General features: G+C 35.5%; 1 protein-coding gene across 1 annotated transcript in view; it reads right to left on the bottom strand.

Moving 5' to 3' along the window:
• Positions 1–16,370, bottom strand: part of GBE1 (1,4-alpha-glucan branching enzyme 1) — a 275,246-nt gene that overhangs the window by 172,165 nt on the left and 86,711 nt on the right. The window contains exon 3 of the mRNA XM_021070783.1: positions 11,197–11,312. Within this exon, the coding sequence (XP_020926442.1) occupies positions 11,197–11,312 (116 nt within the window). The remainder of the gene's footprint in view (positions 1–11,196; positions 11,313–16,370) is intronic.

Genomic DNA, 16,370 nt, shown 5'->3' with positions numbered 1-16,370 from the left:
GTAAAATGTGAAATCCTTTATTAGGGCAGAGGGCAGTAAAATTTTTAGAACATCAAGGATAAAGAGAAAATCTGAGTGACTTCCACGAGAAAAGGGTGATTACATTCAAAGGAGTAAGAATCAAATTATCAGGATTTTTATCAGCAACACTGGATATAAGACAAAACCATATATAATAAAATTATAAATATAAATCTATGTATTTAACTATCAATATAAATTATACATATATGCATACACACACACACACACACACACACACACACATATAGTAATATATAAACTTTAATCCTAGACAAATACATAAGATCTCAAGTCCTGGCAAAAAGAATTTCTACAGGATGTGCCATAGGAAAAGAAAGTGTTAACAAGTAAGCTGCAAAAATAATGATTTATGACAAGTTTAAGTTGGCAGGTGGTACAGAGCAAAAGAATGTACTTTATCTGTGGCATAACTAGAAATGATCACTCAGGAACTGCAGAAGACGGAGATCCTATCATAGGCCATGGCACAGTGGAACTCATCTATAATTTTTTTTTTTTTTTTTTTTTTTTTGTCTTTTTAGCTATTTCTTGGGCCGCTCCCGCGGCATATGGAGGTTCCCAGGCTAGGGGTCGAATCGGAGATGTAGCCACCGGCCTACGCCAGAGCCACAGCAACGAGGGATCCGAGCTGCATCTGCAACCTACACCACAGCTCAAGGCAACGCCAGATGGTTAATCCACTGAGCAAGGGCAGGGACCGAACCCGCAACCTCATGGTTCCTAGTCGGATTTGTTAACCACTGCGCCACAGCGGGAACTCCCCATCATCTATAAATTTATATGAAATACTAATGCGAATACATGGTTCAAATGATTCAGAATGGTAAACGAGATTTATACTGCTTCATTCATAAATCTTAAATGTAAATTATCACCATCCGGCTATCTGTACTATTTTATTTTATTTTTTATTATCAAATTAGAGTAGGAGAGGATTGAAATCAAGTGTGGATACAGAAAGAGCAGATGCACATGGTAGTAAAGCTCTGTCTGTGAATCTTTACAATATAAAAGAAAAAGAGAACACTCAGGGTCCATTAACAGCAACTAATTTTTGTTAACTGAAAATGAGATTACTTCAGCATTTTTATATGCTCTAGAAGAGAGAGTACGAACATTTGTGAGGAAAAAAAAAATGAGATCATTAAGGCTCAAAGCCCTAGAAAAAAGTTAAAAAAAAAAAAAGTTAAAGAATAAATTGTTCAGTTCCCTTTGTGGTGCAGTGGAAACCTCAACTAGTATCCATCAGGATGCGGGTTTGATCCCTGGCCTCTCTCAGTGGGTCGGGGATCTGACGCTACCATGAGCTGTGGTGTAGGTTGCAGACGTGGCTGGGATCTAGTGTTGCTGTGGCTGTGGCTGGCAGCTGTAGCTCTGATTTAACCCCTAGCCTGGGAACTTCCATATGCCATGGTGTAGTCCTAAAAAAAAATAACAATAATAAATAATAAATAAATAAATAAATAAATTGTTCATTATTAAAAATTATCTTTTTTTAAAGTTAGAAATGTAAGATTTAAGAAGAAGCAAAAAGAACCTTTATCAAAATTTAGCAACTGTATTACCCTGCATGCTTTTAAAGGAAAATCTAAAATAGATTCACTATTTAGTTTCGTTATATATCTGACAGCTTCATAAGTCAATACGAGTCAAACTGACCATTGTCTCCAACATAGAACTGGTTAACTCCTGTACAATCTTGCCTGACTTTATATTCTTTTATTCTCTGACAATCAATCATTAACCTATACCCACTAACTCTCTCAAGACCAAGCTTAAAATGAATCTCTCCTCATAATCATTCCCTAACTAACTATTCAACCTGTGACCTTTATTCTCCTCAATCTTTCTAGTTTCCTAAGAATCTCCAATCCTTGTCCTCTTTCTGTCATCTTCTCTCTTGGGTCCCTTCTGGACCCCATTAATATTTAACCAAAAATGAAGGGAATTAACAAATTTAAAAAAGTAATAATCACATATTCTATTTATTTACTTCTACTTTTCTGTTAAAAACTTCTTTAAAAAAAAAAAAAGTTTCTTTCTCTACTACCTTGCCAGCTACAGAATGCTCAAGTGACTCATTTTATGGTGAGTTCCTAAGTGAACAATAAATTCAAAGTGCATATATTTTATTTCTTCACATGTATCCAGAAAAGACAGTGCAATATGCCAAGTGCAGAAAATATAGAAGTAAATATGTGCTAAGATATTAAGAAACAAAAAGAGCAAAATTTGTAAAAGAAATTAATGTGATGCAAGCTTAAAATAGAAGGAAACACACCCACTTTCAACCTCACCCACCCTGTAGGCAGAGTTATGCTACAGATTGGCAAATAGACTGCTTTGGAAATTTACACATTTAATTCGTGTTTCCTACTCACATTCTAGAGAGCTTCAGGAGGAAAAGAAAAGAAAAATGAATGAAATTAAAAAGACTTTAGCCTCATCTACAGAGGAAGACCATTTCCTAGTAGGTTATTTAGGTTCATTAACATTCATGTTGTATTTTGCAAACACAAAAAATTATAAGCTTTGTGGTAAGGGAAAGTGCATCTAATTTTAACTACACATCCTCCCACAATTAGATGTTTCAGAGTCTTAAAGGTTGATTTAAGTTGAACCAGGTAATAGATGAAGTGAGTAAAGAATTTTCTGTGGGTCACAGACAAGAAAATCTTTATCACATATAATAATATGTAAATATATCACAAGTAAGACATTATCAGTCAGACCAAAATTTTATAATCATGGCATATGATAGGAATGTAATACCTAATTGAGACCCCAGAATTATAAAATATTCTTCTATCCAATAGGTGCACTTTTTCTTCTTTTATTTAAACAAGGGTGTTTAACCTGGGTTCCCATTGTGGCTCAGTGGATTAAGAACCCTTCATAGTGTCCAGGAGGATGCAGGATCAACTCCTGGCCTCTCTCAGTGGTTAATGATCCGGCTTTGGAACAAGCAGTGTCACAGGTCACAGATGCAGATCAGGTCCAGCCTCACCATCGCTGTGGTGCAGACCTGCAGCTGTAGCTTCAATTTGACCCCTATTCCTGGAATTTCCATATGTGGTGGGTGCAGCCATAAAAAGAAAAAAAATAATATAAAAATTTAAAAAATAAAAAGGGTTTTTAAGAAGTATGACTTTAAAATGACACACCTACCAAACTTCCATTGAAATAAATAACAGCAAAGCAATGCAAAAAGTATTAACAGAGAAAGAAAAGGAGGCAACAAGAGAACAGAAATTGAACAATGTTTTGGAACTTAGAAAGTAGTAGGAGGGGTAAGAAACTAAGTAGACAGGCAAAAATTAAAATCTGCTCTTTAAGAAGAAGAACCTGAAGAGAGCTGGTCAATTTGCTTTACGGAAACCCTAGGAGACTGGGCATCTCGAGGCTCCTGGTACTGGTAGAAGGTAAGATGCAATGTCAAGGAGTTCCTGTTGTGGCTCAGTGGAAACAAACCCAACCAGTACCCATGAGGGTGTGAGTTCAATCCCTGGTCTCACTCAGCTCAGTGGGTTAAGGGATCTTATGTTGCTGTGGCTGTGGTGTAGCTCCAATTTGACCCCTAGCTTGGGAACTTACATAAGCCACAGGTACAGCCCTAAAAACGAAAAAAAAAAAAAAAAAAAAAAGAAAAAAAAAGATGCAGTATCAAATAAGAGGGCTGTAGGCTCTTGAGCCAAGCTTCTCCCTAACCCATACAGATAAATGTGTATCCCTTCAAAATGTCACCTCTTACCCCTCCAATGGGAGATCAGAGTTTCACTCTCTAAGAAACACTGAAGTAGGAAGGCCCAAATCCAGAAACAATGAGCACAGCAGATGTCATAAGTGAATCACATAGGTGAAAACTAGGGATTCAGTGTCTTACTGAAAGTTAAGACCTTTACCTACTTTCCCTGTCCTTATCCATGGATGCCAGCTGCCTCACATACCCCTTCTACCCACTCCTTGTAAGAGACTGTAAGATTCATCTCTGGCTGGAAAAATTAATAATTTCAGAAAAAAGCTTTCACTTATTGTCATCAACATAAAGGCTGGCCCACTTTCTGACTACCCAACAGTGACGATCACCAGGAACAAAGTTCACTGGGAACAGAATTTTCAACTGCCTTTTCCTAACTCATTCTAAAATATGATTATATAACCATGGATCACCAGTCATTTCAAGATAGCCTGCAATGCAAAAAACAAGGAATTTTTAAAAACACAGGGAAAAAAAGCCTGAAAAAATAGTGACAGGATGAGGGAATAAGAAGAAAACTTGGGGAAAACTAAAACATCTATAATATTTTCAAAAAGATAAATGTATCTTTGGGCATTTAACAATGATGGAATCAATGATAAAAGGTAGAGAACATAAGCATGTCATTAGAAATGTTTTTAATGTGATTACTTAAATAAAAGCAGATGGAAGATAAGTAATTTCTGAAAGTGGAACAGAAAGTCAAAATGATGGGCAACTTGACAAAAAGATAGAAAATATAGGAGATTAGATATCAAAAGGTTAGAATTTCCTGAAACAGTGGACAAAAATGTGGAGAGAAAGAAATGGGCAAAAAAATAACATAAGAAAATATTCCAGAAATAAAGGATAAATTGCTTGTGAGATTAACCTTCTTAACTAAATATTTAGATACTAACATTTTAACATGCCACATCCCTGCCCAATGGCATCCTTCTGCCTAGCAATTTCATTCTAGCTCTCAATAATTGTTTAATTTTACATGATAAATTTGATCTCTTATCCTCTAAAACCCAAACTCTTTCTATAAACCATCTATCTCCTTTTGATGTTCAGGGAAGGTCACTTCAATACTTAACACCCTGAAAAATGAGGGTGATAGTCTCCACAAAAAAAGCAAAACCAAATATGGTATAAAATGGTGTGTTAAATCTGAGACAAGGCTCAAGTTCTACTTCCTCTGTTATCACTTTCTTCCCCCCCATTTTTTCTCTGTGAACCCTCAACCTGACCAGTAGTGGCATTATGGATAGGAGGACAGACTTTGCTATTAGCGAAGCCAGAATGCAAGCCCAGGCAATAATACCATCTACTTAACCTCTCTAAACTTCAGTATACTCATCATGAAATGATATGTAATAACAGTATCTTATTTCACAGTGTTACCATAAGGATCAAATTAAATATGAATGTAAAGTAATCTCTAATTTCTTTCATGTGTCTCATCTGAGAAAACTGTAAATGTGGGTGTTAGGTTCCATGACTCTTTTCTATTCATCAATTGTATATCATCTAAATATAATTCAGAAAGAAATAGGATCTGCTCTGAATTGAAATGTGCCCTCCTCCAAATTCATTGTTGAAGCCCTAACCCCCACTGTGATGGTATGTTGAGACAGGGCATTTGGAAGAAAATTAGGTTTAAATGGAAGGCATAAGCCTGGGGGCCTGATGATAAGATTCTTGCCATGTGAGGACACAGCAAGAAGGCAGCCATCTTTAAGCCAGGAAAATAATGCTCACTGGAACCCAACCATGCTGGCTGATCTCAGACTTCCAGCCTTCAGAACTGTGAGAAATTAAATTTCTGTTGTTTACACTGCCCAGAATACAGCATTTTGTTATTTTAGCTCTAAAGATCACTATTATACAACCCTTTGAAAAGGTTCAAGGTCTGGCATCAAGAAACCTCTATTCTAATCCATTTTGTTACTGATTTGGCAAAGAAAAGTTAAAGTACATAAACATCCTAAATAAACACTTCAAAGAAGACAATGCGTGGAGTTCCCAATGTGGCTCAGCAGGTTAAGAGTCCAACTAATAACCATAAGGATGTGGCTTCAATCCCTGGCCTCACTCCGTGGGTTAAGGATCCTGCATATGTTGTAAACTTGGCTCCAATTTGGAGCTCTGATTGGACCCCTAGCCGGGAAACTTCCATATGCTGCAGGTGCATCTCTAGAAACAAACAAAAAATTTTCTTTTTTTGGGGCCCTATCCATAGCAGTAGAAGTTCCTGAGCCAGGGATCGAACCCAGACCTCAGTGACAAGGGTGGATCCTTTAACTGCTAGGCCACCAGGGACCTTCCTAAAAGAAGATAATCCTGATTGTCATTGCTAGTCAAATGGATATTAATAGAAATAATTTTTAAGAAAAGAAAACAGAAATCAGAAGAAAAGAAAGGAATTCTTCAGTTTGCCTCCAACCCACCTTTCAGGTTTACTTTCCCTGGAACTCTCACTTCTCTTGACCTGCACTCTTTCACTGACCTCCTGAGCCCCATTTTACTAGTCAGTCAGATCCACTTATCATTGGCTTTCTGCCCCAGGAGGCTAATTGATGTGGACCATATTTCCCAGAACTCTGGCTTTTTATTGGACTGGGCAATGTGGAACCACAGGAAGAGGTCAGAGAAAGGAAGAAGAGTGAGAGATCAGAGTATTTGTTTCCTTATTCCCCTAGCTCCTTCCCTGCAAGGTAGTCATGAATTAACCACATCTGTCACCAAAACTCAGTGCTCCTCTCAAGATGGCTGATTCGGTCTCCCTCTGGGTTCTAGTAATTGATCCCATGTTCCTTGTGGCCTAGGCAAGGTTAGTATGGGTGTTGCTAAGTCCCCTCACCCCACTCTCCTTTGAACTCTAGAGCAGATCCCTCGCATGTTCAACTTTGAAAACAGCCTTTCGGAGGTGGAAAGAAAAAAATAAACAAAACTGTTCAAACTGTCCTATTTTCAGTATGCCGTTGCTTCCTGTTGGAACTTCAATCAATACACACACTTTTATTCATGCAGTACACCGAGTTAAAACAGCCTTCATCTTTCTATCTCTCTGGGCAACTTCTAAACATGTTACCAAGTGTGCTTGAATGTCACTGCCCTTCTGTTATTTCCCCTGTTACTATCACAGAATGAATAAACTGTTCACTAATATTTTGCTCCAATAGCACTTTATTTTTAAAACACACACACATCCCACATATATACTATAATTCAGTTCAAGCATCACGGAACAAGGACAGTACCTGACAAATGGCAGAACCTAAATAATTATGTTAAATTCCTATGAAACACCTTGAGAATTTTTTTTTTAAGTAGAATTGTTATTAAAAGTGTATCCCTTAAAATAAGGAACAAAAAATACCTTTACATAATTAATTTGGCTATGCATTCAAAAGAAGAAGTATCAAAGACATGAGTAATATATGACTATTTATTCCTTAGGAACACAGACTTCTGTTCTTTCCTTATATCTTTATAGCCTTGAATATCACTTTATTATATTACTTTATTTTTAAAATATTTTGTTCCCGTCATGGCTCAGTGCTTAATGAATCCAACTAGGAACCATGAGGTTACCGGTTCGATCCCTGGCCTCTGTCAGTGGGTTAAGGATCCGGAGTTGCCATGAGCTGTGGTGTAGGTCGCAAACATGGTTCAGATCCTGCGTTGCTGTGGCTCTGGTGTAGGCCGGTGGCTACAGCTCCAATTCAATCCCTAGCCTGGAAACCTCCATATGCCATGGGTGCGGCCCTAGAAAAGACAAAAATAAATAAATAAATAAATAATATTTTGTTTGGTAAACTTACTTAAAAACACAGAAAAGAGACATTTACATCACCATACAAGTAATTAGGTATCTTTTTCCAAAGTGTTCCATTGGAAAAAAAAGGTGTTTTGCAGAGAAAACAAAGCTTTATTTCAATGGTAGGTGATAAATTCTTTTTTGTCAATGATTACCACATAATTCATAAGAGAAACATCCACAAGTGAGTTATAAAGGTCAATTCCTTGTAGACTGAAATAAATTTTCAAGTTCAATTTAAAACGAGAGTTTTAATTACTGTGGTAGACTACCTAGGGACAATTTCAGATTGAAAGGCCAAAAACCACAAGTTGGTGATTTTTTTCTTCTTTTTATGGCCACACTTGCAGCATATGGAAGTTTCTATGCTATGGATCAAATCAGAGTTGCAGCTGCTGACCTATGCCACAGCCATAGCAACACTGACCCAAGCTGCATCGGTGACCTATGCTACAGCTTGTGGCAATGCCAGATCCTTAACCCACTGGGAGGCCAGAGATCAAACCTGCATCCTCTGGAGCCTATGTCAGGTCCTTAATCTGCTGAGCCACAATGGGAACTCCAACTTACTGGTTTTTGTATAGAGAATATAACCCTACCCTGTCCCCAAAAGAAAATCTCATACATCATTTCCTATAAATGAAAAACTAATTATATCACCATATTGACACTATAATAAAATCTAAATGTTTCCCAAAATTTGAAACATCCAAATATTATGAGTGATATTTTGGTCCTAAGTTTCCAATAAATTTATCTTCACTAAAATCTTTATAGAATAATGAAGAAAGATTACACAACAGTTAACTTGATATTTGTTGTATGTTTATTTACTGTGAGAGATTTTTAAGGCCACATAAAAAAGTAAAAGATGCTTTTTAAATTATTTCATTACATCTGCATCAAATAAATTTATGAAAGAAAGCACAGGACAGAGAATAGCGTCAAAAGTACCTTAGTCCGAATGGGCTGCTATAGCAAAATACCAGAGACTGAGTGGCTTACAAACAACCAAAACTGACGTCTCACAGTTCTAGAGGCTAGAAATTCAAGATCAGCTGCCACCATGATCTGGTGAGGGCCCTCCTCCAGGCTGCACATTTCTTACTGTATCTTCATTTGGTGGAGGGGCCAGGAATCACTCTGAAGCCTCCCTCATATGGGCACTAATCCTATTCAGATGGCTACACCTTCATGACTGACTTAAGCATCTCCTAAAACCCCAAGTACTAGTACCATCATATAAGGAATTAGGATTTCAACATATGATTTGGAGGGAGGCACAAATATTCACACCATAGCAGAAAGTATAAAAGACTTGAAATTGGATGGTCGAGGCAAATGCCTATCATCATTTCCTATATATACATCAATAATCATTCATTCCTAGTAATTGTTTTCCCAATATATAATAAAAAATGAAAATTAATTCTTTCACTGTATATAACAACAAACAAACAAAAAATTAACATGGTGAATAAATAGTGGTTACCAGTGTGGACAGGGGAGAAGGAAGCAGGGAGATAGGCATTCATGATTAAGAAAAACAAAGTATTACATACAAAATAAATGAGCAACAAGGATACGTTATACTGCCCAGGGAAATACAGCCATCATTTTGTCATAACTTTAAATGAAATATAATCTATAAAAATACCAAATCACTATGTTGTACACCTAAAACTAATATAATATTGTAAATCAACTATACTTCAATTTAAAAAATTAGCAAAAAAAAAAATTCCATTAACCATTTAATGCAAAGACGAGGTAAGGTGTTAGAGCCCATAAAATTTTCTAATTCAAGAAGACGAAAAAAATTCTGCAGCCTTTTAAAATATTAGTAAATTCAGTTCTTAAAAACAAAACATAACAAAACAAATGGTGCTAAGAACAAAGCAACTAGGACTATAATAGTCACCTTGCCTCTCAGTTTCCTAAAATCAAGACTTATAGACCACAGAGAAATCAAGCTCTGTGGTTTATTCCTTCAAAGACTGGGCCTCAAAATGGCTTTAACATTCAATAAATATTTCTTGAGTGCCTACTCTGTGGCAGACAGTCTTCTAAGAAATGTGAATATATAGTATTAGCAAACAAAACAGCAAAGGCCCCTGCTCTCATGAAGCTTATACTGACTTGGAAAAGGGATTATTTATATTAAATGTAAATCCCTCGTATTGAATACTATAGCTACTTTTTCTCCTTTTCACTACAGATTAAGAAGAACCTTGGCTGCCATCCCATGTTAAAATGTCTCTTTATTCCAGACAATATTGCTCTTCTGGTAACCATATTATGTGTGGCAATATTTCAGTGTTTTCAGATACATTTATAATTTCATTATTTGTAAAAAAAAAAAAAAAAAAAAAAAAGGCACAGTAAACATACCATGATTTTTTTCTTATTTTAAATATACTTTAAGTAACTCTAGTTAATACTCTTAAATACCAAATGCCAGTAAACCCATAATAATTCAATCATAGGATTTATCATGATAAATGCTATGAATGCTATCACATGTCCAAAGAAGGGAAAGAGATACGAGGGGCAGGGAAATATTATAGCATTGATTAGCATGAGATAAAAATCAAGTAAATATTCAAGGAATTTAAACTGCCTCTCAAGTAATCAAATCTGTAATCTGTAATCCCAGATTTGGGGATCCCTCCTAAAAGCCTCCCTTGAGGAGACAGATGAGGGCAGCTGTGTTGACTCTGCACACCCTGAATGCAGAACAGCATGGTCAGCCAAAGCAAACAGCAGAGGACAGGCAGATCCCTAGACGAATCCAAGGGCCTTAACCAAGGAGGACAACAAAAGTAAGAGCCCTGATATCAAAGACTAGAAAGAGACCAGGAAAATCATATCCCCAAAAGGTATGGGTCTCCAACACAGTACTGCCTTCCACATTCATACAACTTACCACAAAATCAATCATATCAAGTCTGTCTCTACAGAAAAATTTTCTCTATTTTGCTAATTTAAAGAAAGGTCTTGGAGTTCCCAACATGGCTCCGTAGTTAACGAACCCAACTAGCATCCATGAGGATGCTGGTTCAATCCCTGGCCTTACTCAGTGGGTTAAGGATCCTGCGTTTCTGTGAGCTGTGGTGTAGGTCACAGATGCAGCTCAGATCCTGTGTTACTGTGGCTCTGGCGCAGACCAGCAGCTACAGCTCTGATGCGACCCCTAGCCTGGAAACCTCCATATGCTGCTGGTGCAGCCATAAAAGACAAAAAAATAAAATAAAAAATAAAAAAATTTTAAAAATAGAGAGAGGTTTCATTATTTTTCATTAAACTTTGCTTCCCACGCTAAACTTTTAGAATTATTCAATCATCCTTAGATAAGGTTCCAAAGTTGATAATAATACAACTTTCAGTATTTTATCAACCAAACAGTTCCAGTCTAACACATTTCAATGTGTTGATGACTTCTTTTAAATTTTCTTCTATTTTAAAATTTATACTGTTTCTCCCATAATTATTACATATCGGTTTACATTCTAATATTTTAAATCAAACTTTGCATAAAGAACATAAAGAAAGCAGTAAATTCAAATAAAAACTGAAGGAAGGAAAATACCTTTAATTTGGATCCATGAGGTACTAGGACAGATCTATTCTGCTTCGGTGGGATATACAGCTCCCATTTCCCAAAATCCAGTTTTTTATATGGGTATGAAAATGGATTCCAATCATCTGAAAAATAATGAAGATCAGTTAACAACAGCAGGATAAGAGAGTTCCCACTTTGACTCAGTAGGCTAAGAAACCAATACAGTGTCCTTGAGGAAGTGGGTTCGATCCCTGGCCTTGCTCACTGGGTTAAGGATCTGGCTTTGCTGTAAGCTGCAGCATAGGTCACAGGTGCATGCAGCTCAGATCTGATATTGCCATGGCTGTGCCATAGGCCTGCAGCTGCAGCTCCAATTCAAACCCTAGCCTGGGAACTTCCATATGCTGCAAGTGTGGCTGTTAAAAAAAAAAAAAAAAAAAAAAAAAAGCATAATAGGACAAATAGTCAATGAATTTCAATTAAAGCATAATATACTGCCTACTAACACAGAATCAAATTGACTAAAAAACATTGTTTTCTAAGGTGCTAAACAAAATATTCTACTAGCCATTTAGAAAAATCAGTTTATTCTTATTTTTAAGAAGTGTATTTAAAAGTTTGCCTTTTGCATCTTAAAACTGAGATTATAACACATTTTCCATTGAACTTTCAACTCTAATACTTCCATCAATAAATAGATGATGGGTTCTTTTTTAAGAAACACTGTCAACAAAGAGAGATAATATGAAAAAAATAAAAATGCATTCTAGGCAATTAGATATTTCTCATGGTATATAAAAAATGGTGAAAAATAATTAAAATCATATTATCCAAATCCGCAAGTGTATGACAGAGTTAAAATCTAAAAAAATGCCTCAAACAAGAATGGCAGAAGGTTATGAAATACAAGAGGTAAAGGAGAGGGAGATTGCAGATGCCAGAAGAAAGCCAAAAATAACAACAACAGATCCATCCACACAAGGAAATTTAACATGTAATAAAGACGGCATTAAAAATCAGTGACTAAAGGACACACTGTTTAAAAAGTGATGTTGGGACGATTGGTTATCCTTACAAAAAAAAAAAATGAAATGGATCTCTACCTTATAATATACCAAAGAATCATCTGAGCATAATGTTTAAATATGACAGACAAAACTATAAAATTCTTGTAATAAAATATAGGAGAATGTATTTATAATCTTGGATTTAAAGTTTTTTTAAAGCAACACACACAAAAAAAACCTTAAGGAAAAGCCTAACGAATTTGTCCACTAAAATTACAGAATTTTATTCATATATAGATAGATAGATAGGTAGATAGAATAAGACAAACTACCCATTGAAAGAATATATTGGTAATGAATATATTAAGAAAAAGCATCCAAAATATATGAAGATTTATAAATCAATCAAAAAAGAAAACAAATCAATAGAGAAATCAACAAAGATATTCAGAGGAAGACAAGTGAAAGGCCAATAAACGTAACACAATGATGCTCAAGCTCACTCTTAACGCTATTACACTGTTGGTGGGAATGTAAATTGGTGCAACCACTGTGGAAAACAGTATGGAGATTCCTCAGAAAACTAAAAATAGAACTACCATTTGATCCAGCAATCCCACTCCTGGGCATCTATCCAGAGAAAACCATGACTCGAAAAGACACATGTACTCCAATGTTCACTGCAGCACTATATACAACAGCCAAGACATGGAAACAACCTAAATGTCCATTGACAAAGGAGTGGATCAAGAAGATGTGGTACATATATACACAATGGAATATTACTCAGACATTAAAAGGAACAAAATAACAGCATTTTTAGCAACATGGATGGACCTAGAAATTATCATTCTGAGTGAAGTCAGTCATACAATGAGACAACAACATCAAATGCTATCACTGACATGGAATCTGAAAAAAGGACACAATGAACTTCTTTGCAGAACAGATACTGACTCGCAGACTTTGAAAAACTTATGGTTTCCAAAAGAGAGAGGTTGGGGGGTGGAGGGATGTGCTGGGGGTGTGGGATGGAAATGCTACATCATTGCACAACTATAAATGTAATAAATTCATTGAGTAATATGATATATATATATACATATGTATCACTATATAGAAATAGCCAAAATATGAAAGTTCATGTTAAAGGGTAATAAAAATACCATTTATATCAAGTTCAAGAAACATGCAAAACAGTATTGTATAAAATAGATACATACATATGTAGCAAAAATCTCAAAAGAAAAATGAGAGTTTCAAATATCAAATCTACTGTCATTTCCATTGGGCAAAGGAAAGGGAACACAGGAAGTTTTAATAATGTCTGCAACATTTTATTTTTTCGGTGGTGTACACAGAGATGCTTATTACATTTTCCCTATTTGCTTATGCCTAAACTATTTCACTGTTTAAAAAAAAATTAAGCAGCCCTATGATGCTATGCACTGTAGTGCTATGAAATGACATTTTTCAACTGAAAAGATAAGAAAAACAATACGAAGTTTGTTTTATGTCATAATTTCCTCTTTTCACACCAATACTTTCACCCCATTAGCTCTAGGTTCTTCACTCTCTGCCAGTCTGAATTTTATTAGTAGATTAGGGGTAAGAAACATTTAAATAAAGAGTCCTTCAAAACATTTCTCTACTCCTCATCAGAAAATAATCTGAAAATATTTAAAGGCATTTTATTTTCAGAAGCAGCTCAACAGGCTCTATGTTATTATACTCTCCTGCCCCTAAAACATCAAATGTATTTCACCTGCTTATGGTGTGACATCCCTTTCCAAAGCAAACAATTTCGGGTATAATTAGAGAGAAAAATTAAAAAAAAAAGCTTGAAATATGAATATCTAGGTAGTATAACACTTTTTACAATTACTGCATTTCTTTTTAAGCTAATCACTTAAAACAATTAATAAACTTAAGACAAGCAGCAGATCTTTTCCTGGTTAGTTAGATTTGAAAATAAAGGGCACAGTTCATTAGTTCATTCATTCATTCATTAAATATGAACTAAGCACTTAATGGAGGCCCCGCTCAATGCGGAACTCAAAATTAGTGTTCAGAATGACAGTCGTATTTCATCCAGTAAAGGTTAAAATGAGTAACAGTACACCAAAATGAACAGTAAAATATATAATATAGGATCATCTAAAAATTAAACTATAAATAAGACTTTGTTACTCTGAAAGTGAAACGTCAGAGTTCCCATCGTGGTGCAGCGGAAATGAATCTGATTAGGAACCATGAGGTTGTGGGTTTGATCCCTGGCCTCGCTCAGTGGGTTAAGGATCCAGCATTGCTGTGAGCTGTGGTGTAGGTTGCAGACGCGGCTGGGATCTGGCATAGGCCAGCAGCTACAGCTCCGATTAGACCCCTACTCTGGGAACCCTCATATGCCACAGATGTGGCCCTCAAAAAGACAAAGAAAAAATAGAAAGTGAACCTTCAATTACATGGGAAATTTTCATATGCAGATTTATGTAAACAGTGTTTTCAGTAATGTAAAATTTTTTGAATATTAGTTTTTGAATATTGATTGAAATTGTTCTTTAGCTTATAGTTAAGATTTAAACAAGTAATGTTTTAACATTTGTACAAAGAGAAATACTTTGAAATCACATTTTCCTTTCATTGTGCCTCTGACACACATATTTTTAATTGTACATTATAAAAACATTTTCTCTATTATTTTCAAGAGCTTCATTTGATTAGCACACCTCATCTCATAGCAATTCAGGTGTTAACTTCCACTGCAGGTACATTTCTCCTGCCAAACTCCAACGTTGGAAGAAAAATTTGGAACACCGTCATATATGTTCAAAAAGAAAATCCATTCTACCAACAATCTTGAGCAATGGTAGAAGATTCTAAAGAATTCATAAGTGAGAGAGAGGGTTAGCATTGAAAGGGGCTTATGTGTGAGAAACGACTTCATATTTTTTTCATTGGACGATTATCTCCCCATATAAATCCCTCTTCAGCCAGACCACTGCCAGTCTTTTATCTCCTTGATTCTGGCTTCAATCAGTGTTCATCCCTGCATTCTCCTCCTTCTTCCTTTATTAAATAGTCTTGCTTCTTTCCATTCAAAAAATGGATACCAACCAAACTAACCACTTCTACAGTATGGCAGGCATGTGAAAGATTTTTTCTAATAAAATCAATTTACCCCTAAAATGGTTTTCCAAAAATAATGAGTAAGATAAGCTTTTCTCCATAGGATAATTAAGGTCCAGGAACAAAACAGTCAGAAAAATTATTAGATTTTGATCTATTCTCATAAACTTAACATTAAACCTTTAGTTAAGAAAGAAGGAACTACAATTAAGGTATAGCTGGATATAACTGTGGGAAATAATCATGGGTGTATGCAAATAAAAATAGTAAATAAAAATTAAACATCCAATGAGTGGTGTAAAATATTAAAAAAACTAATTTTTTTTATTTTAAATGAAATTTGCTTTAGAAAAACACAGAAGGCAAAACAATAAGAGTTGAAAGACACATTTTGTGGAAATTTATGTCATGTGAAATGTCATGAGACTTTATTCCTGAAAACAATCGAAAGTAAAGTAATATTAATAATGATAAACAGCTCTAAGGCAAATTATTTATATCTAAGGAGCATACATTTAGAACCAAATTACTCATTTTTTATTTTAATCCTCTATGACCTTATACCTGAGTCTACAAGATAGAATTAATTTTAATTAAATACTTACTGAAAATAGTTTGTATCTCTATATAGGCCTCAGGATAGGACCAAAAATATCCCATCATCACCAGCTTGATAATTATTTGCTTCTCTATCAAGCTCAGAACTGCACATTGAGAGTTTGCAGTTCAACGATTCTCAAGCTTTCACTCATGTCAGAATCACTTGTTAAAGGAGACTGAGCCAGTTAAAACAGACTGCTGTACTCTACCCTCAGAGTTTTGGGGTTCAATATACCTGAAGTGTGGTCTAATAATTTGCATGTCTGCATGTCTAACAAGTTCCTAAGTGATGTGGATGCTGCTGGCTGAGGGATCACATTTGAGAATCAATCTCCTGGTTCAACAGCTGGGTTCAGAAGTTCTCTGCTCATAGCTCTGTGGGTGATTCTCTAGATTAAATTAGACTTATAGGTTATCAAATAATGTTCTAAATCAATAGCTCAAGGAAATTTCATAATAGAAATTATC

The sequence above is a fragment of the Sus scrofa genome, chromosome 13 (genome assembly GCF_000003025.6).
Source record: "Sus scrofa isolate TJ Tabasco breed Duroc chromosome 13, Sscrofa11.1, whole genome shotgun sequence".
NCBI classification, from domain to species: Eukaryota; Metazoa; Chordata; class Mammalia; order Artiodactyla; family Suidae; genus Sus; species Sus scrofa.
This window is presented reverse-complemented; position numbering and strand designations above follow the sequence as displayed.